This window comes from Hippocampus comes, unplaced genomic scaffold (assembly GCF_001891065.2).
Source record: "Hippocampus comes isolate QL1 unplaced genomic scaffold, H_comes_QL1_v1.1 scaffold142, whole genome shotgun sequence".
In the NCBI taxonomy this organism is placed as follows: Eukaryota; Metazoa; Chordata; class Actinopteri; order Syngnathiformes; family Syngnathidae; genus Hippocampus; species Hippocampus comes.
The window spans coordinates 496,020-517,169 of record NW_017805482.1 but is presented as its reverse complement, the minus strand read 5'-3'; the positions used below and the strand labels follow the sequence as shown (position 1 = coordinate 517,169).

The following is a 21,150-nucleotide window of genomic DNA, read 5'->3' as shown; positions in this document are numbered from 1 at the left end:
TATATATGTATGTGTGTGTGTGTGTGTGTGTGTGTATATTACTTCCATGTCAAAGTAAAAAAAAAAAAAATTGGCCAGATGATTCAATGCACCACTGTAGTTAACTTATAATGTATTCCTTTTAAGTCTTTAATTTGGCAGACCCAGATATTGAGTTTGAACGCAGAGAACTACAACTCTGTTTACAAGCGAGGTCATGTTCAGTTCTTTATGGCCATTATTATCAAGCTTGGGTTTCTGTTATAGCATTTAGCACAGCTTGTAAGCAGTAATGACGCCATTAAAAATTAAGATTGTTTTCGGCAAGCGCGCTAACATTAAGCAGTGGAAGTCAGTATGAAAGAGCTGACTTCAGGCAATTGTTGGGCTAAACATTTATAATGGCTTTATGTGTGTGTGTGTGTGTGTGTGTGTGTGTGTGTGTGTGTGTGTGTGTCTGCAGTTCGAACCCAAAACAAAGTACCACACAAATATGAAACATAAACATAAAACTCTGTCGGATTGTTCAACCCCCATAGTTTTGATCGATTTTAGCAGTCTCCAGCTCTGTTTGAATTTTCTGACCAAGAATCAACAAAATTCTGTTTTGAGAAATGATAAATGCTCATTACTGATTCCTTCTGTCAGATTTAATAATAAATTATTAGTCATGGTGTTATATAACTGTAGACTTGAAAATATTACATATGTAGCACTAAGTAAAAAAAAAAAAAGAAAAAAGAAAAAAAGAAACAGGCACACGTATATTGTGTATGCTTGGTAATAATGCCCCGATATAAAATTGTCAACTCAACACAGTTCATGAACCCATTTACGCCACCAATTACACGGTAGACAGTGGAGACCCGCTATTTGTGGACGATAGGCCCACAAATAGTGAAAATCCACAGAGTGACGTCCATTCAAATGCACTGGGAGATTATTCAGTGTTTCTTAATCACCTAGACCAAGTGATAATATGATAGGGACTTTTCGATCAACCAACCTCCCGCGATTGACCCATTAACGCGCATGCGCACGCACATACACACGCATGCCACAATGAGCAACAGCCTGACGAGGAGGCATGCGACTCACTTTTGCAGCCTGTTAACTATCGTAGCTCATGCGGACAGTTTTAAAATGCTTCTTTCGGCCCTCCAGATTCCTATTCTTTGCGAGTGCCATCGGTGAATTGTATACGAACTGCACCTTGCCTGATAATAATAATAATAATAATAAAGGCGACATCGCAACAGCTCTGATAGCAAGTTAAACGTGACCTGCTTCATTTTATTTTGTTTTTTAAATACTTTTGTGAAAGTGAGACTGATAGGATGATTTGGGTTCAGTGTGCATGAACACAAAAAGAATATTACTGACATGCACAGAGATACACAAATGTTTGCTAGGTTTTTTTTTCCCTCTCCACCCCTCGTGATTGATTTGGTACCAGTCCGCGAGCTACCTGTCGATCGCGATCGACGTCATGGCCACCCCTGGTCGACGGTAAATGTAACCTGCGATGGACTGGAGCCATTCCAGGGTGTACACCCGCCTCTCATCTGGAATAGAGTCCAATTCACCCGTGACCCTTATTTGACTGTAACCGCTCCAATTTATAGTGCGTATTGGACATTGACCTGACTGAAACATGGCTGCGATGACACAAAAGGCTTGTTTTAATCTGAAATGTACCAAAACAAGAAACAGCATCGATATGACAGCAAGTGGTTAGAAAATAAAGCTCATCTAGAGAGATAACAGTCATGTGAAATAAAAGTAAAGTGCATCGTGTCCAGTACAGATGAAATGTAGTCCGGGTAATGATTGTCAAAATGTTATTGCTTCCGCAGAGGCTTTGATGCAAGTGACAAAGTCAATGAGTCAATTCATCATAATTGATAACAAATGACATTTGTTTAATGCAAACAGATGATTTCTCTTTTTTCTCCCTCCACACACGTAACGGCACATGATATCCGTGGGTGTTAAATTGGTCAGATAAAAGCTTTTCTTCTCTGTGGTAGAATCTAAAATTGAATTTACAAACTTCACAGACTGAGAGAAAGAGAGAGAGGATTTCATTTTAAAACGCTTCACAAAATTACATCTCACAAGAAGATAAATTTGACATGTCGGTGTTTATGTACATCGGTGGGTACCCATTATGTGTTCATGCTCATCTTTTTTGAAAAAGCAATTCTAGTGTCACACGGATTAAACTCACCATCACTAATAAAAGAAATGAACAAATCAAGAAATTAGCTGGATAAATATACCAAACATAAAGGTCAAAGCCCCCCCCCCCCACCCTCCCCCATATAGACATTTGCAAGAAAAGTTCTGGCCCATAGAAAAACAAGACATGATCATTTCATTAATAAGCAGCAAATCCAAAAGTTGAGACGTATTTTTTGATGCAGTCAGCACATAAATTCTGCTGACCTGAATAGCACAACCTCATTTACACTGCAACACAAATGAAGCTCTTCACTTTGACTCAACATCTTGTCGTTCGAGTGCTCATTACCGGCACACGGCGAAGAAAAGGAGTGACTGTGACTGGCGTTATTTTGTATCCATGCTTTTTTTTTTAAAAAAAAATCAATTAGCTCATATTTTACACTGCAGTTGATCTCATCTCGGTCTGACATATGGTGCCTGTACGTCGGTGGTGGGCAAAATATGGCCTGCGGGCTATTTATGGCCCGCTGCATTCTTTATTTGGGCCCACAAAGAATTTCTTTTATCAAGAGTCCTGTAATATTTTGGGCAACAATATTTTGATCTTATTAAGAATAGATTCGTTCGAAATGACAAAATAATCAAATATTAGCAGTCTTTTTCCCCCTTTTTTAAAATGATAACTGATTAATTAAAATAATATAATTTAAAAAATTAGATGAGAATAAGTTAGCTAGCGTGTTTATAATTTAAATCAACCCATCCATCCATTTTCTATGCTGCTTGTCCTCATCAGGGTCACGAGTACTATTTTACATATTTTACATAAACCTTGAAGGGGAGTTGGAATTTAAATGCAAAAATCACTTTGTCGTATTTGTCAAAACAGTCAATATAGCTTGACAATTTTACATGATGAATATGACGTGAAAAAATCAGCTTCTAATTTGATAAACAAGAAACCGACCCGCCCGAGGGAAAAATAAAGAATGAGAGACATAAGTTTTGATTTCCAAGGTGTCAGTCATTTGTCAAACACTTGCGGCAAACTCATCGCAGGTAGCAGGTCAGCTTGAGGCGGCAGGGTGACAAATCATTGGTAAGTCACACATTCTGTCTCTGATTTTCACATTCACAAGTTATATTGACTGTTTTGATATAAAATATAAAAAAAAAAGTATGGTCTTTTTGAAAATTGCAAGCCCCTCTTTTGAAATAGTTTTTTAAAATTTTTTTTTTAAAATAGTTCTGGCTGGCTGTTTTTAAATCAACTGTGGCCCTTGAGCACGAAAGCTTTCCCACCCCTGCTGTACATCATAAATCCTAACTGCTGTACACTCTGAACTGGGGCAGGCACAACCGTTACTCATGTCAACCCCATTTTGCCCTTCTATAAACTAAAGTGAAGGATGTCTCTTTCCCCGTAAATGACTTATCCATTCAATCCAAGCGTGGCAGCCTTAGCTCCCTCCGGTAGAGCCACCTTCCGCTCCAGAGCATCCATAAAGCTCCAGGAAGCAGTCTGGGAGATCTGGGAAAATAAAATTGCTGAATGATTGCTGGTGTGTGGGCTCTCGTCCTTTACTTTTTCCTTTCCGGGTCCAAAAGAGCTGTGGCTGTCACGTCCTTGTTGACCACATGAAGACAAACGGGGGCTGTATGAAAAGTGACGGACTGTTTCCAGCGTGCCGGCTTGGGTTCTCTAGAGGAGGGAGCTGGGGCTCTCTGGGTGTGGTGGCGAGGGATTGTGCGTGGGGCTGTGGCGCATCGGCAGAATGTCATAGTGGGTCGGGATGTGGCTGCCGCGAGGGAGGTCATATGGGTTCTGGGAGAAACCGGTGGCCATCCCGTTGGGCCCTTGCAAAACACTCACCGTGGGCTCTGCGATGGCTTGAGGGGGATGAAGGGGTGGGGGATGGAGGAAGAGGGTGGAGGGCAGTCAGCATCATATTTACTACATCAGTGTTTCCCAACCTTTATTGAGCCAAGGCTCATATTTCACATTTGAAAAATCTCATGACACAACACCAATCAAAAATGTGTCCAAAAAGATGTATACCATATTTTTCAGACTATAAGTTACACTTTTAAAAAAAAAAATTCCGTATAAAATAACCTACAATAAACCTGTTTCTCACCGACATCATAGATGTTTCCTCTGGTGCCGCCCAGGAGCGTGGCGGTGCCCCCGAAGGGCACTTCGCGGTGGGAGGGGGATTTCATTTCCACGTAGCTACTCTCCGTGTGCTTGCACGCCAGCCCTGGCGGGTCCCTGATTGTGGCGTAAGGGTTCTCGGTGCTCAGGGAGCAGGAGCTGTTGTTGCACATCGAGCCCTTGATGTAATCTGCCACGGAGGAGACAGGCACCTTCAGTTAGAGCAAAAAATAAAGCGATGGTCGCTGGTGCGTGGCGGTACGAGCAGAAGAGCACAAAAACTTGTTGGCCTGCTTTAAAATGTTACCCTTTTGTTTTTTGCCTCGGATGAATAATGGCCGTAAAAAGTAATCTGGATAGAAAGGGGAGCGCGGTGGATGACTCATCTCATCCATAACAGTCTCATCAGTCAGTCTATGAGGACTCATTATGGACCACAGCAAGACTACTTCAAGACCACTCCTCACACCTTTGGATCTCTCGCAGTCACCGGAACCGCGCAGTGTGGGAGCGCAAATAATATGTCTGGCATCGAGCCACGGAGGGCAATTACCATTGGAGTGAAATTGCAGGTCATCATGATCTCGTTTGAAAAGTTTTTCATACAATCATGGAGGATATGAGAAGATTGAGATTGGGTAGGGGGTGACACTCAAGTGGCGACAGGAACCATTTGGTGAAACCGATTGACAGGGGAAGTCAAGTTTTACAAAATTCTTTGTGCTACCACTAGTCCAAAACACATAATTCTGATGCAGGTTCAGTTTGTGCAATATGAATTAAGCAGAAAAATCCACCCATTTTTTTTTTTTTTTAATCGATCTCAGCCTTGTCCTGCCACTTGCTGTTGACAGTGCCGATGAAGGCTCAGGAAACGACTGTCACGGCTCACGTTTTCTGAGTTTGGTCATGTGACCTTCGAGGGCTCAAAACGTAGGCATCGTGATGTCATTTTCAGGTGACAAAAAGTGGCAGTACAAGGTAAAATGGCCGCCCTTGAGATGGATAAAAACGGGTGGATTTTTTTTGACTGAATTTAAATTACACATGCATAAAACACACGAGTGTAAACGGATCAGTGCTGTTATTCTTCTTATCTTTCTGCTGTCAGGTAAATTAGGCGATGAAAAAAAAGTAATCTATAAACAACGTTATTTGGTCATTTGACACCAGCAGGCTATTGTTCTGATGTCAACAAGTGAATCAAAAGCTGCTCCTCACTTCCAAGATTAACGTGTCATTCTGTGTCACCGTCACCAGAGCGGGTTCTCTTTCACCACACCGGCATTTATGGGTTCAGCCGTTTAACCGTTAACTATAGAAAAATCTTGTTTCTACTCGCTCTATGTTTACATTCTTCACTCTTCATTTGTCTTCCCGTCCTTTTTCTGCCACACAGAGTGCGTCACGGGGGAGAGGCGTGTATCATAAATTGCAAGAGAGAAATAGAACAACGGGGGAAGGTACTGCCGATTTATGTGAAGTAATAAGTCCCGGTACGCTAGAAGCTAAAATTGAGAAGTGCTGGTTCTCCGAACTAGTGCGTAACAGCCCGCTTGAAGCACTGATTGCAAAGAAAATTTGGGACTTAACTTCCCCTTGAAGGACAGATCCCAATTCTTAGTGCTGGGAAGGCTGAACGAGACACGCACTCATGCAGACACACGCGCGGTGTTGACGAAAATGAATTATTTACCTTTTCGGGAGCCTCTTGGAGCCTGCGTCTCCCCCTGTTGAACATCTGCTACATAATGTCAAAACATGAAAGTCAGATGTTGCATAATTCACACAATCTGTGGCTAACCTTTTGTTTTGGCAGAATGGAGTACTCCTTTTAAGGATGTGGCAATGACTACTTACTGACAAATACTTTTTACATTCTCCACGCCCATAACCTCCTCCAGTCAACGGAGGTCAAGAAAGGATATTTTCAAAATCATAGCGAGAGCATCCATTGTAAGGCTGCTGCACATTGAGCGACGTGGCCAAAATCACAAAGTGCAAAGTAACACTATGCCCTAATAATTGTGGACATGAGACCCAACTGCTTGTCCTCCTGGGTTTCATCCCAAACTGACATTTGAATACCCTTTACTAGCATCTAGAGTTTGACCTATACATGCAGAACATGCTCGCTCGACGAAAAAATGTTACAAGCACAAAAAAAAAAAAAACCGCGACGGTGCAGTGATCCATTGTTTTTGTTGTGACGTTGTCACACATGCTCAGACTGAATGTTAAACATGCTCGTGTCCTCTCTTTTCACAGATGACCGTTTTCAGCGTTTGTTGTTGGAAAAAAAAGAGCCACTCTCCTGTACTTCAGAACGCGCTCATTACTATTTTTTCTCCATGTCCACGGCTGACGATGCGATGTAAAAAGAAGCAAGACGTAAATAGAGACAGTGGTTCATATCTTGATTGGATGAGATCCTGGAGACTTTTTAAGTCAGAAAAAAAATGGGGACAGCAGCCACATCAAAAAAAAAAAAAAGTGCAGCAGGGAGCACTAATGAGGATGGCAACAGATTCGGAGAATTGTTTGATCAGTTATGAGAACAATACATGGTGAATGCAATTTGCCTTGTGACAGCCTATAAACCACGAGGTGGTGCAAATCGAATTTGAAAAAAAAACCCAAAACAAAACAAAATAAAACCGAGTACTTTGTATTATTCGCCGTTGTTATCATTAGCTAATTAAGCATGTTTTGTTATTCACTGCACAACATTTGCAATGCTCTGGAATTGGGAACACATTGTTTTGCTAACATAAAAGTTCACCGACGCTAGCATTGGTTTAAAAAAAAACCGACCAACAAAATCAAGTTATAATAGGTAATTGGGAAAATGAATGATAATTTATTTTCTTTTGTACTAAGTACATCTCAGAGTCTTGACTTTTACTCAAGTACAGGAGCTAAATCAGTACTTCTATTACAAGACATTTTTTCCTCACAAATATTAGTGCTTCTAGCTAAACTACAGTATTTTCCACACTATAAGGCGTTTCAAAGTATAAGGTGCACCTTTAACAAATGGTGTATTTTTAAAACTGTTTTCAGATATAGGGCGCAAGCCATTATAAGGTGCATAGAATAGAAGCCACAATAGTGGCTGCGGTTGCGTTATGCATCCACTAGATGGAGCTAAGCTAAAGTAATACAATACATCTTTATTTCTATAGAGCTACCACAACCGCTGCAGCTGTCACAAAGCACTACACAGAACATTTAAAATACTATGTCCAAGAAATCAGAATATTGATTCATATCTTAGGTGCATCGGATTATAAGGTGCAGTGTTGGCTTTTGAGAAAATTGAACGCTTTTAGGTGCGCCTTATAGTGCGGAAAATATGGTAAATATTTGCTGTTGTCTTTAACATACACTTGACAATAAAACAGAGTAGCATAGCATGTCACTCCAATGAGAGTAAAGAGGGGAGCATGATTGGTAAATTCAATATTCTAGAATTTCTACAATGTATTCTTCCCGTGTGGGCATTGAACTATTTCGGCGATTCTGGATGTTTCTCTAATCGACATCCCTCCACAGTGCAGTAGCTGACCTGGCGTAAACCATCACAGAGGAATCGAACACGGACTGAGAAGGCATACTAACGAGCTCTCACTGACCCGTGATCTCCTCAGAACCGCACCGCTCTCTTTCTAAGCCGCATATCAAATGAAAATGAAAGCAGGGGATTTTTTTTTTCTTTCTAACAAGGAGCCAGTGGTTCATCTTCATTCACAGCGGGGAGGCAGGGCCATGAGTGCAGGCCCACTAAGGACACACACGTCTCTGCCCTTGGGGCAACGTAGCAAAGTCATGATGGATGACATTCTTCATGGGGGATGAGAGAGGGAAAACTCACCGAGATCGTTGAGGTTGCAGTAGGCTCTCCAGTCGGATCCGTTTCGGTTTTTCAGAGTGCTCGACTGCGAAGTGGGGCAGTAAGAGAACACTGGTTGATTTTATTTGAGTGGAGGAAGCTCCACTTGTGTGGCATGTGAATGTACTTTGAGGGTCAGCGTGGCATCCAGGTTGCTGGAGATGGTTGATACGACGTTGCACTGGGCCACGGTGTGGTAGCTGGGGTTGGAGAAGCACTGGCCACCGCCGCCGCCGCTGCTGCTGCTGCTGCTACTGCTACTCGGATTGTGATTGACCTCAGCTGCGCTGGTCTTTATGGCCAAGGTGCTGCCACACTCTGTGGATTTCAGTAGCAATTTATTCATGTCGACATTTATATATGATACGCTGACAGAAAATCAACAGAGGAGGATGTACTCAATGGGCACGTTGACACAATATCTACCCAGCAATTTTCAATAGCGCTTGTTTAGGGTTGAGAGATGGAACGAAAAAGAAAATGAAAATGTGAAATATAAATTGTGATCGTTTTCCCTCAATGTTGCGAGTGTGATGGAATTGGTGATTACTATTCATTTTCAAGCTCCTCTTCCCATGTATTCTTTTTAACAGACAAGCAATAAATTACCGCATTTTCCGCACCATATGGTGCACCTAAAAGCATTCAATTTTCTCAAAAGCCGACAGTGCACCTTATAATCCGATGTGCCTTATATATGGCTCAAAATTCTGATTTCTTGGACATAGTATTTTAAATGTTCTGTAAAGCGCTTTGTTACAGCAGTTGTGAAAGCACTATCTAAATAAAGCTGTATAGTATTGTATTGTATTGTATTCTTTTCAGCGTAGCTCCATCTAGTGGATGCATAACGCAACCGCAGCCACCATTGTGGCTTCTATTCTATGCACTTCATAATGCAGTGCGCCCTATGTGTGAAAACAGTTTTAAAACAGGCCATTCATTGAAGGTGCGCCTTATACTCCGAAGCGTAAATAGTGCAGAAAATACGGTCATCTGTATGACAATAAACAATATCAGATTGATTATACGTAAATGTTTTGGTTTTTTTAGGTTAGGCTTACTCTTAAAAATATTTACTCTTCAAAAATGATCAATGATAATCGCAAATAAAGTTGCATACGGAGAACATACAAATCAGGTTTTTATTTAGAAGAGAACTTTAAAAATCAAAGACTTGGTTCAATTTAAAACTGCACAATTTATGGACAAAATAGAAACCAATGCTTCCTCTCAATGTTCAGAACCTGTTTCCAAAAAGGGGAATGAATGCACTTACAACTTTGGAGGTTATGACATGTTTAAAAAATAAATAAATAAATAAAACAGCTCCGTATTTCGTTTGTTGGTATTGGAGAGAACGGGGAGAACATATGTGCCTGAGCAGGTTCACCTAATGAAGGGCTTTCTGTATTTTTAGTTCATTCAAATTGAGGAACAGAAGCAGTTCTCACCAGAGAGTGAATAGTCCGTGTTGGTCATCTGCATGGCCTGCGAGTACGACACACTCGGCTGGATCTCGTGTCCTTTCTCTCGCTGCCTCTGTCTGTACCACACAAACAGGCTGAGCATGGCCATGATGATGAGGAGGAGGAAGATGATGCCCATGACGGCGCCTGCGGACTGCCGCTCCGAGCCGCGGGCCGGGCTAATCTTGGTGTATGGGTTCAGCTCCTCCATCATGAGAGATGCTAGACACGGAACATTGCAGAGTGGCTTGTGAGACCACGGGTGTCAAAATCAAGGCTCATGGGCCAGAGTTGGACCTTGAGCCGTCTTTGGTGGCCCGCGAGAGCCACGGAGATTTATAGAAATGAAGTGCTGCATATCGTGGGGCTGTCACTATTAAATCATTTTAGAATTGACAATTCATTCGATTATTCCAATGATTAATCGGATAAAAATGTATTTTGAGAATGTTTTTTTCCCTCCCAGTTAATATTGATGGTTATTTGGCATTATTTGATGATTCAACGAAATAAAATGAACAATGAAGTACCGTAATACCACGAGACGGATGTACACTTCTGAGGCTGCTTCAGGTTGACCTGCTTCTCATCTCCAGGTTATTTGTAATACGGCAGCAAATAACAATTATTATCGTTATAGGTAAATGCATGTAAATGATGTCAATGTAAATTCTTTTAGTAATTTTAATATGCTACTTTTGTTCTCTTTGCTTTGTAAATGTCTTCAGCTGTTGTTTTGTAAATGCTTTTCGATGTTGTGCAGCACATTGAGTTGCTTTGTGTATGAAATGTGCTGTGTAAATAAAGTTGCCTTGCTTGACCTTATTTGGATGAAACACAAAGGACAGAAATCCGAATAGATGTCAATTCATCGATTCTGACACCTCTCGCATATTTTTATTTATCCGTGTTCTACCTCGTTGCATCATTGTCATGAACATAATCAATGTCTTCACATAGATGAACATCATTATTTATAGATGACATGCAATTTAATTCAATTTAATTCCAGCAAATTGGTTATTTTCAAAGTGTGGTAGGCCTTGACATTATGCAGTCCCCGCAAAGTTTCTCCCACTTTCAAAACGTTCAATGACCCCTTACCTACGACGTGGCCCCTATGAAAACAAGTTTGATGTTTTTGACAATCATCCAGAGAAAGTCTCATTCGTCTCAGTTATCTCCTCACCTTGATCACAACGGATTCCTTTATATCCCAGGCTGCAGTAGCATGTCCCGGTCACATAGTCACAGGTAGCATTGTTCAGACATTCACACAGCTGCTGACAGCCATATCCGAATGTACCAGAATGACACTCTGCAAAGGAGGAGAGGTGCATCACTGCAAAATTAAAGCACTTCGAGAGCGGCTGTGTAAAAAAAAAAAAAAAAATCTATATTTATAGCACGCCTCATATTCACATCCACTGGGCGATTTTTTTTGCATAGAGCTAAATGTGGCGGGCCTACTAAACTCTGCTCGCAACTCGTCCCGATGAAGCCGGTTCGACACGCACACAGGCCCGTGATGTGGTCGCACTCTGCGCCGTTCTGGCAGCGGCACACTTCGGAACAATCTCTGCCATAGAAGCCGGAGGGACAGCCTGGGACGGGACGCGTGAAACGTTGCCAATGGCGGAGCGGCAGAAGAGACAGGCAGACAATGTGGAGAGCCAAGGTCATTTTGCAAGCAACAGCCAAATCAATAGCATTCAAAGTTTGGGCAGCATGCGTAATAAGGGACAACGCGAAGGAATCCAAATATTTCCTGCATCAGCAGACGATGCTGGGATGTTGAGTGCGTTGCTAAGTTGTTAATATAAAAGAAGGACCCTGCATGACAGTGTGTAAGGAAAATATTTATAAGACAGTGACATTGTGTACGCTGAGAATTCAAATGAGTCACAGTAACTGGGATGAACTACACAACTGCTGCGTTGTGCCAAGTCGAACGAGTATTAATTTTTATGTTGCCTTCAAGTCGAATCTGAATGATAAAGTAGCTTTCAGCGACTGTCCAGATGTTTCAAACGAGTCCGCGTCTGCTGCAGTTGAGCCACACAGCCTCTAGGTGACAGTGTGTGTTTGCTCAAGGACTCACGCTGCGTGCAGTAGAGACCCGTCCAGCCAGGTCCGCATCTACATTCTCCATCGTAGGCACTGCATTGAGCTCCATTGTGACAGTTACATGAGTTGAGACAATCTGGGCCCCAACGGTCGGAGGGACAGGCTGCACACACCAGAGGCGCGAGACAAATATGAGGCGCAACGTGGGACTTTTTTTTTTTGGACATTGTTATTACACACGCACCCAACGACAAACTAGAAAGCTGACACAGATCCATGCGGAATATTAATTACGAGCTCTTTGCTCAACCACTCAATGATTGTCAATATAATGAATACATCAGCCTCAATTGCCCGGAGTTTAATAATTCCTATTTCAAATAATTTCTACAGCAACAGAGTCCTGAATAAAGAGTGGTTAGACAAAGAGCATTATCCAACATTGTCAAGCATGTTATGTGTTCCCCATCTGCTGGCGTAGTAGGTTTTGATCCATGTGAACCTTTGTGAGCCTGCTCCTCTGACTAGGTGGGAAAAAATAAAAACGGAAAATATCGTCCACATGCTTGGGTTGCGAAATTGTGGGATTTTTTTTGGGGAAGTAATGGGAATACAATATAAGTGAATCCATTGGAACAGGATAGTCTACAAAATACTTTTTGGGGGTGGTGGGGGGTAGACAAACATCTTGCAATATAATCTTGCTTAGTTACACATAGGGCTGCTCGATTATGAAAAAAAAAACAATATCAATCACGATTATTCAAATGATTACACTTCCCATGGAAAGTTTCCACTCCTTTGCGATCCTAAACATTTCATAGACTACTTTTCATCTATGAAATCCCCTTAAATTATTGTGAGAAAACAGTAACTGCGGCAAGCTACGTTTAAGACAAAATGGGGTGTGAAGACAGTCAAATGCCAAAGAGGGGTGCGAATAGACGGTTACTTAGAGAAAGGGACCAGAGGATAAAGCAGTGCGGACATACCCTGAGAGCAATCATGCCCGATCCATCCAGGGAAGCACTGGCAGGATCCATCAATGGGGTTACAGGTGCCATTGTTGGTGCAGCGGCAGATTTCGGCACAGGCCCTTCCATACCTGCCGCTGGGACAAACTGGAAAAGCAACAACAGATCATAACCCGATGTGATTTGAAAGATAAAAATGCACAAACATGATGAATGGGGTTAGAGTCACTAACTTTTGACATTTAGGACAGGGGTCTCAAACCCGATTTAGAGTCTGGGTGAGTCTGGGCCACATCAAGTATCCTCCTCCCCAAAAAAATCAATCATTGTTCATACCAATCCAAAACATTTACGTTCTTCTGGATATGAACAAGATTGGTGAGTCAGTTGTCCCACATCCCCCTGCTACTTTTGCATCCTCGTCAGCATGTGTAGTTGAGTGATGACATTTGATTTCATGAGTATCACCACTTTTCTCTTTGCATTCAAGACATGTCGGGGAGCCTCTGTGCGAAAACACAAAAACATTCGGTCTCCTGTTTTTCCTCAAAATTGGCTCTTCTCGTCGCCAATCTCTCTCTTCACGGCAGGTTTTGGAAAAGACGTGACTGAGACTGGGTAACAGGATGTCTTTTCCTGACGCTTGATGTCACTTCAGAATTCACTTCAGAAGCTGTCATGAGCCAGAGTCATGATAAAGTGATTCAAATAACAAGCAAACACAAAAGGGCAACGACACAAAAAAAAAAGTCAAATGCCATATTTACATGAAAGTTTGACATCAAGTCGGGGGCAGCAACACATGTAGACCGACACATGTAGACCAACAGTATAAAAATACTCACCAGTATATAGTCTAAGTCTTTATCCTCTGCAAAGAATGACTAATATATCAAGTATATCTCAAGGCACCACTGTATAACAATGTATTGGATTTAAAAAAAAGCCTTAATATATGACTAAAACATATGATGTATGTATCCTGGATTATAAATTATAAGAAAGTTTAGTGACATCTAACAAAAATAAGAAAATCCTTAAAGGAGGATATTAGAATGCATATTGAAAACACAGATAGCGATGATGCTAAAATTAATACGATAAAACTGACATTGGAAGCGACTCAGCATAAGTAAGCAATGGTGAAAATGTAGTATGACATTGGCTTATGAGATGGATGGCAGTGTTTATTTGAGTGGACACATGAAGTGATATGCTTAGACAAAAAAAAAAAAAAAGAAAGAGTCAATCACCGCCTCCCGTGGCACAATTGCCCCAATTTCATCAACCCAAGCGGAATGACTGATGTGCCACAGTATTAAAATAGACCATGTACACAGACCACTGCATACATTTTTGATGAAATTAATATTTCAGCGTTCCCTGGCACTCTTCAATAAAAGATATCGCTTGCAATGAAACCTCCCATTGTACTTTATTGTTGGGCAGCGGGACAAATTAGGCCCAGATGCTCTTCACCATCAGGATGAAGGAACGGCAGCAACAGGATGTGCGGCACATCGAAGGTCTGTCATAAAGAGAATAACTCAGCAACATCACATAAGGTGGCTGATATACTTGCTTCTTCTTCTTCCTTTTTTTTTTCTTTTTTTTTTTAAAATCTGGGCAGATTTTAATGATTTCATTTCAACAGCCTTTCCGCTCTTGTCGAGACCTCTTTCATGCTCCTTCGAGCAGGCTGTCATTAATGCCAGGAGGTTAGCTCCGCCGTTGTGGGGACCGGAGCCTCATCACACCAGGAGAGCTTCATTAGGCTCTGTCTGGAAAGGACGGGCGGACGAGCGAGGACGCAAACAAGCGTTCAACAAGTGGACTTGTTTGTCGTCACCTTCATCCCTCGCCACCGCGCATCTGTTCGCCATTTCATTATGGTTCAGAAAAAAATGACGACTTCTCCACCGTTTTCCTTGTTGGATTAAATTTTGATTGAATGAAACATTCCTTAAAGTTATGAAAGGGAATAAAAAAAATCTACCAGAGGTTCAGTACGTTATTAAAAGTTTCTAAATTATGAGATGACAAAAAGTAAGAAAGTTTCTCAACGAGTTTGGTATTTGGGCAATGACGTTTTGAATAAATTTGCCTTTTCACAAAAATAAAAGCGATAAAGGTGTGATGTCAAGTAAATACTTGTAGTTTTAAGGTAAGATTTTTCAGAGCAAGTAAGTCAAGTAAAGCATCACCGGAGATGAAATGCAGCGCCTGGTAGTATCCAGACTTCAGGCTGCAGTTGACTGCAAAGGATTTGCAACCAAATATAAATTCAAGCTGAAAGTCAGCAGTTAACGCTCATTTTGTTCGAAAAAAAAAAAAAATCACACAAAAAGCATTCACAGCGTCACTGAGTGAGAGCTGAACCCACATTGCTTGCACTGAAGTCAGCAAATGAAATAAAATAAAATCCTTTCGGTTGTTTGTATTTCCCTTTATCAACTTTTTTTGACATTGTGGTTTCATTTATTGTTATATTACGTGGGTCTGCGAACCACGTTGACTAGCTCGGGCTCATTTTGCATTCTACATCCATACATGCAGAGACATTTTCCAGCAGTAGAAGGAAAAAGTGTCACAGTGAACAGATTTGTCAGTAAGGGAAAATGTCAAGGGGACGCAGAGGGAGGGACACTTACCTTGGCTGCACAAAGGGCCCGAGTAGCCAGACAGACATTCGCAGTGGCCAGTTACGTGATGGCACGGCCCCGTGCTGTGAACACACCGCGGGCATGATTGGCTGCAGCGATGCCCGTAGAACCCCGGAGAGCATGCTGTGGTGACAAACCAGGATAGGGAAAAGGATAAGAAATTCTTGTTAACAGCGGACGGAAAAAAGAGACATAATTCATCATAATGCAAAACGTCATGTCAAGAGTGATCAAGGGAGTGCAGAAAAATCAGATCTGGAAGTGTAGAAGCAAAAGCGAGAAAAGAGACGGAAAAGGGAGGAAGACATCAGAAAAAGTCTTCAGTGCAATAATTCCCGTGCCGTGTGCTACACGGGATGCACTGCATTAGTTGAGAACATCCGTTTAATGTTCGCTATGCCTCACAGACGCTTATCTGTAAAAGTCAGGAAGATTATATTGAAAGATTAAGAACTTTTAAGGTATCCGAAAGGTGACGTTCTGGAGATGATTAAACATGAAACTATGCAAAGGGACAGAATGGTACATGAAAAATTGTTATGTTAAGGTGGAATTTAATATTGGGAGCCACTCACATCTGTCTTACTGCGCTCAGAAAATAATCAGAGACAGTCACCTCACCCACATCACAAAAACCTGAAGTCCAAAATGTTCTTTACAATAATAGCTGTGCACTATGCGCTCCCACGAAACACAGTATTTTGATTAATACTGCGGTTGTGGAATACCGATTAAGAAGCAAAATTTGCTGCTGTGAATTGGGAATTTCTCCATTGCGAGACTAATAAAGGTTTTCTTATCTTATCTTAAATCGACCAGGTTTTTATCCATCTCAGGATGTCAGGGGCAGCCATTTTTGCCACTTGCTGTCGACTGAAAATGACATCACAGTGCTTAAGGGCTGAGTACAGAGAGAGTGAGTGTGTGTGTGTGTGTGTGTGTATATATATATATATATATATATATATATTTAATCCTCTGTAATCCTGCTTTTTACCAATACAGAAAGTGACAGCTGGAGATGAATTTTACAATGTACATCTTTGTCAAGATGACTGATGTATATACGATTTTTAATTTATCTTAACTTATCATCTTGGTAAAAAGCAGGATGAAAGAGGATTTAACAATGAATAATTTTGAGCACAAATTGGGCTCATGTTGAAATACGGTTGACCTACTTCCTTCTTTTTCTTTCAAATTTAATGTAAAATAATAGTTTGTCACCATCTCATGGCCAACAGTGGAATTACATGAAAATTAACGAGCCAGATCAAAATTCAGTTGTACCAAAAAAATTTATATATATATATATATATATATATATATGTATTAATAAAATAGTAGGACGGCGAACCCAGAACCCACGATGGAAGAGGGTTTACCGCTTTTCCAAAATCAGTTTTAATCACTGTCGGGGGCTGTGTTCATTCAAGTTTCGAAGTGGGAATAAGTACGCTACTTCTGTTCTGTTCACACAAACACATTTGACACAGCTTGTTTTGACCCATCTCGAACACTCAGCTACAATTGATATTTACGGGCCGGTGAGTGCAAATTCACTCCCAATCAGTGAGCTCATCACTTGAGAGCGGCTTCAGACTGACCAAGACGTGTTCACAAACCAGAGGTGACATTCGCAAAGTGATGAGTGCCGCGCTAGGCCTGCGCGCTTCCCACTATGAGCCGGCCGTGAAAGGCAGGAGGGAGGTCAGTGGGGGTGCTGCTTGGAAGGGAGGTGAGGTGGAGGGGGTTTAACACTCTGATTGAATGATGGACATCTGAAGTGCTGCCTCTCAGCTGGCTCACCCTCCGACTGTTTTTTTCAAGGTCATACAAAGGTCACCAACAGTTATGTTACAGTAAAAGTTAGGGGATTGATTTGATTACATGCCATTGTTTTCCGAATAGTTACATTCTTACAAAAAGAAAGAAAGATTCAAGCTGTTTAATGACACTCCCAGTTGAGGTTTACTGTCAAACTAAACAGAACTGAAAGAGAATTACACGTTAAGTAATTAAAACACACAACTTTGCCTTTAAATCCACTAGCTTAATGCAAACACATGAAGGGAAACGCTAGAGTCATGAGTTAGCGATTAGCATCTATGTGGCGGTGTTATAGCCGTTAACGTAATGGACATTTGAACACAAAAGGTGAGTCAACACAGGTAGAAGCCCGCTATAACAATATTGAAAGCATATATAATTTATTCTCGGTGAAAACCGACTATTATCGCAGCCACTGAGTCCCACTCGGTGTGATAGTGTTCTTTGTTGGCCGAGTCATGCACACCTGAAGGAGCTGCAACGAATTAGTCATAATGCACGAATTTTTAAATTCTTGATATTCTATTTATGATGTAATTACTCTGTTTTAATAAAATACTATATTATAGAATCGTATGTATAAGACGCAGTTCTTGCCATTCTGCCTACACGCTTTGCAGTGGCTTAGCCAGTCCTTTGCGGGCCCAAGGCAAACCCAGCAGGCTCTGCCATGTAAACCCGGAACAGGTTCCAAGCCAACTATGAAGAAAAATGGACCGTGCATTTTAATGTGCTTAAGGATGGTTTCCTAACTTTGCATCAAGCATTTGTGCATTCCGTGGGAACACTCACTTCTTTTGCAGGAAGTCCCTCTGAATCCAGGTGCGCAAACACACGTTCCATCCTCCGGAGAGCAGGAGCCTCCATTCTGACACGGGCAGCTGAGTGAACAGTTGTTGCCCCAGTAGCCTTGTGTGCACACGTTGTCACAGTGGATTCCTGCACACACATGACAATGATGCCTACGAAAGGGCTACGCAACGTTAAGAAGGATAAAAATCCTGCAGGAACACCAAACGAGAGCCCATGGCCCGACATGTTATATCAGAGCAGATCTGCAGAGGGACGTTTGCTCAGCATGGATCCTTGATTGATTTCCACCCAGAAAGTGGATGTTTTTTTTTTCTTTTCAAATTCGAGCCCCTCTTTTTAGACTCCTCCTGTTCTTCCTGAATCTACTTTATTTTTGATCTGACGAGGGCTCCATGCCAGTGCGCTGTGCTGATTAACAGGGCTACCTCTCGGGAGAGAACTAGCTTGTCTGGCATTCTCTTTCAGCGTAGCCGGTTTAGAGTACAGAACAGGAAAAAAAAAAAAAAAGGAAATAGTCCGCGGCTACATGGGCACAGTGTGGGAAGTGTCACTGCACGTTGGAATCAGCTCCAAGCGGCAAACGAGAAAACGTTGCATCCATACGGGGGCTCTCGCTGTGCATGCAGATCTATTAGCACATCCATCGGAGCGGCGCCTTTTCTCCCAAGCATGCCGGCGCCTTTGAAAACTAAGGGCCAAAGTCATATGTACTGTATACGCACGCAGGTTCTTAAGTCACACGGTTACTTGCGCACATGTAAAGTTATGCGCTGCACACTCTGCATCCTTTCAAGCACCTGCCTTTATCTTCACGCCTCATTTGAAATTTCCTTTGAGTGAGGATATCTGAGAATAGCGCGGCCATTAAAACAGCATTACCTTTGAATTAGACTCACACCAAACTCTGGGGACTCATTTTCTACGATAACATTGGCACTTTAAGGGTTGAACGTGAAGGAGCAGCGAGGGTACGAAATATTGATGCTGAGCAGGGCCCAGAGTCGCCATGATTTAGTCCATCCGCGACGCTAGTCCAGTTGTGTTTGAGATTGCGCCACCTGTGAGAAAATGAATGCGGACTGCATCTCACTTCTTGGTACAGTGGCAACAAACGAAGTAGCTTTGGATGCATGGTGAGCCACAAGAAGAAAAGACCGAGTTCAAGCGTCTTCAAAGGAGCTGCAAAGGAATCAGAGGTCTCGCCATCTAATTTGTTCAGGGTGAGAAGGGCAAAGCAAACCACTCCTCTTTCCTTTAATGCTGCAGACCATGTAACACTCCAATTCGCAAGAAAAGGAGTAGAATATTGGCAGGAATCAAGTGCGGTGAAGTGCTACATGCACGAGAAATGAAGCTCCAAATTTAGGTGTCAAAGAGCTATTGGTGTTCGGCACATCCTACTTGGCACTATCTGTCATGATCCATCCAGTGTCTTGCCAACAAAAAAATTCAAGCTATGAATCTCGAAAGCTCACGCCGACAGAGGAAAATGCATTGACCTTATCGAAGCACACTTTTAAAAGCTAACCAGGCGCTAGGTCCAAAAGGAACCAAACTCAATGCTGGGTTATTTAAACCGAGCACATTGGGTTGAGACCATATGCGTTTGATCAAGCTTTTGATCCAGGTGTTGAAGTTCAAGTTACTAAGAAATGGTGGACTCCCTTCCTGACACAACAAACCACTGGCAACGTTGTATATGTAATATGTAATATATGTAATATCAAATTGACTTCATCTATAGTACACAACACAGCTCATGGTTGGGTCAAAAATGATCCAATTTGGGTTGAAAAAGTGACTGACCCGCTACCTGGACCAATTTGACCCAACTTTATCGGTTGTACTTGGGCTGTTTTGTACAAACTTAGGCATTTTTGGGGGGCGGTGGTAAAAGCAAGTTGTGCGAACATGGAGTAGTAGCATTGTTCGTTTTTTGACTAAGGTAATTTTTGATCTGTGTAGTGAAAAAAAATTGTGATCATTTCAGCTTTTCAGGCCATCCAAATCAAAATTTCACCCCAATCCACTCGCCAAGTACTTAAACCAACCTTGCGTGAAAGTAACCAAAATCCACAGCTACCCAGTGAGTGAGTTAGGAAAGCAACCCAGCATTTCTTTGTGTGTGAGAAAAAAAAATATCACTTTGGGCTCCAGCACTCGAACGCTGAAAATTTAAAACAAAATGTTTTACTTTTTCTCTCCCCCACCCCCACCACCCCCTTACCTTGATGAGATTGCCCCCATGTAGGCTAGAGAGCACACTTCTCAAGGAATTCATGAATACTTTCAAGCTTTCATAAACTGTTATCAGTTGTGAGGGAAGAACAGCGAGAGCGACCGACTTCATGTCAAATAGTGAGCCCACTTTTAGCTTTATTGCTTTGCCCCTTTGCCGGTTGTAAATGGACATAGCTCGATATAAAATAACGATTCGTCACCGCGGAATATGACTCCCTTTTGCCAGGAATGGACGGTAGAAGCCAGGGATGGAGCTAGATGGTGCAAAGATGAACGCAGCCACCTAAGGTTTTCAAATAATTTCAAATAGACGCTTTTTCAATCGCTATTGCTTGAGCATACGGACGACTCACTTCATCTCAGATTGACTCCAGTGACCATAACCCCCCTACACTCTGTTCACCTTCTCTGAGATCCCATTACCAAGGTTCGATGGCTTCAAGTGTGTATGAACGTGTGTTTATCCAACCCGCTGGGCAGCGCCCTGGCCCCGCACCCCCCGTGACTCAATTAAGGCAGACAGATGGTCCCGACCGGTGCAGGATTTAGAGCAGAGAGGTCCCTTCTTGCAGATAATAAAAGCCACAGTTTCCCCAGAATAAACGCCCCAAGCTCAGGACACCGAGCGCACAGACTTAACCCTTCTTGCTGAATCTATTCCCTGCATGAGTGTATCTCTCCACCCATGTTGGAGGACCCCCCGTGTGTACACACCACCCATGCCCTTATCTCGAATTTGACTTTCTGAGCAGTGTTTTAGTTTGAAGCATACCGATGCTCACTTGTTTTTGGGGCACATTTTCGAGTCACAGCTCAGAAAACAATTCAAAAGACATTGGTGTGTATCTCTCTCTCTCTCTCTCTCTCTCTCTCTCTCTCT

At 42.1% G+C, this 21,150-nt stretch overlaps 1 protein-coding gene across 5 annotated transcripts in view; it reads right to left on the bottom strand.

Annotated features, from left to right (window-relative positions):
- Window positions 1-2,050: 2,050 nt before the first annotated feature.
- Window positions 2,051-21,150, bottom strand: part of megf11 (multiple EGF-like-domains 11) — an 88,851-nt gene continuing 69,751 nt past the window's right edge. For 3 of the 5 annotated variants that reach the window (XM_019876012.1, XM_019876016.1, XM_019876014.1), the window contains 12 exons: window positions 18,009-18,155; window positions 15,375-15,509; window positions 12,742-12,870; window positions 11,784-11,912; window positions 11,158-11,286; window positions 10,872-11,000; window positions 9,668-9,904; window positions 8,341-8,531; window positions 8,196-8,259; window positions 6,018-6,065; window positions 4,305-4,511; window positions 2,051-4,056 (listed from right to left, as the gene is read on the bottom strand). In XM_019876012.1, the coding sequence (XP_019731571.1) occupies window positions 3,869-4,056; window positions 4,305-4,511; window positions 6,018-6,065; window positions 8,196-8,259; window positions 8,341-8,531; window positions 9,668-9,904; window positions 10,872-11,000; window positions 11,158-11,286; window positions 11,784-11,912; window positions 12,742-12,870; window positions 15,375-15,509; window positions 18,009-18,155 (1,733 nt within the window). In that variant the 3' untranslated portion in view covers window positions 2,051-3,868. The remainder of the gene's footprint in view (window positions 4,057-4,304; window positions 4,512-6,017; window positions 6,066-8,195; window positions 8,260-8,340; window positions 8,532-9,667; window positions 9,905-10,871; window positions 11,001-11,157; window positions 11,287-11,783; window positions 11,913-12,741; window positions 12,871-15,374; window positions 15,510-18,008; window positions 18,156-21,150) is intronic. The other 2 variants (XM_019876013.1, XM_019876015.1) reach the window with 2 other exon arrangements.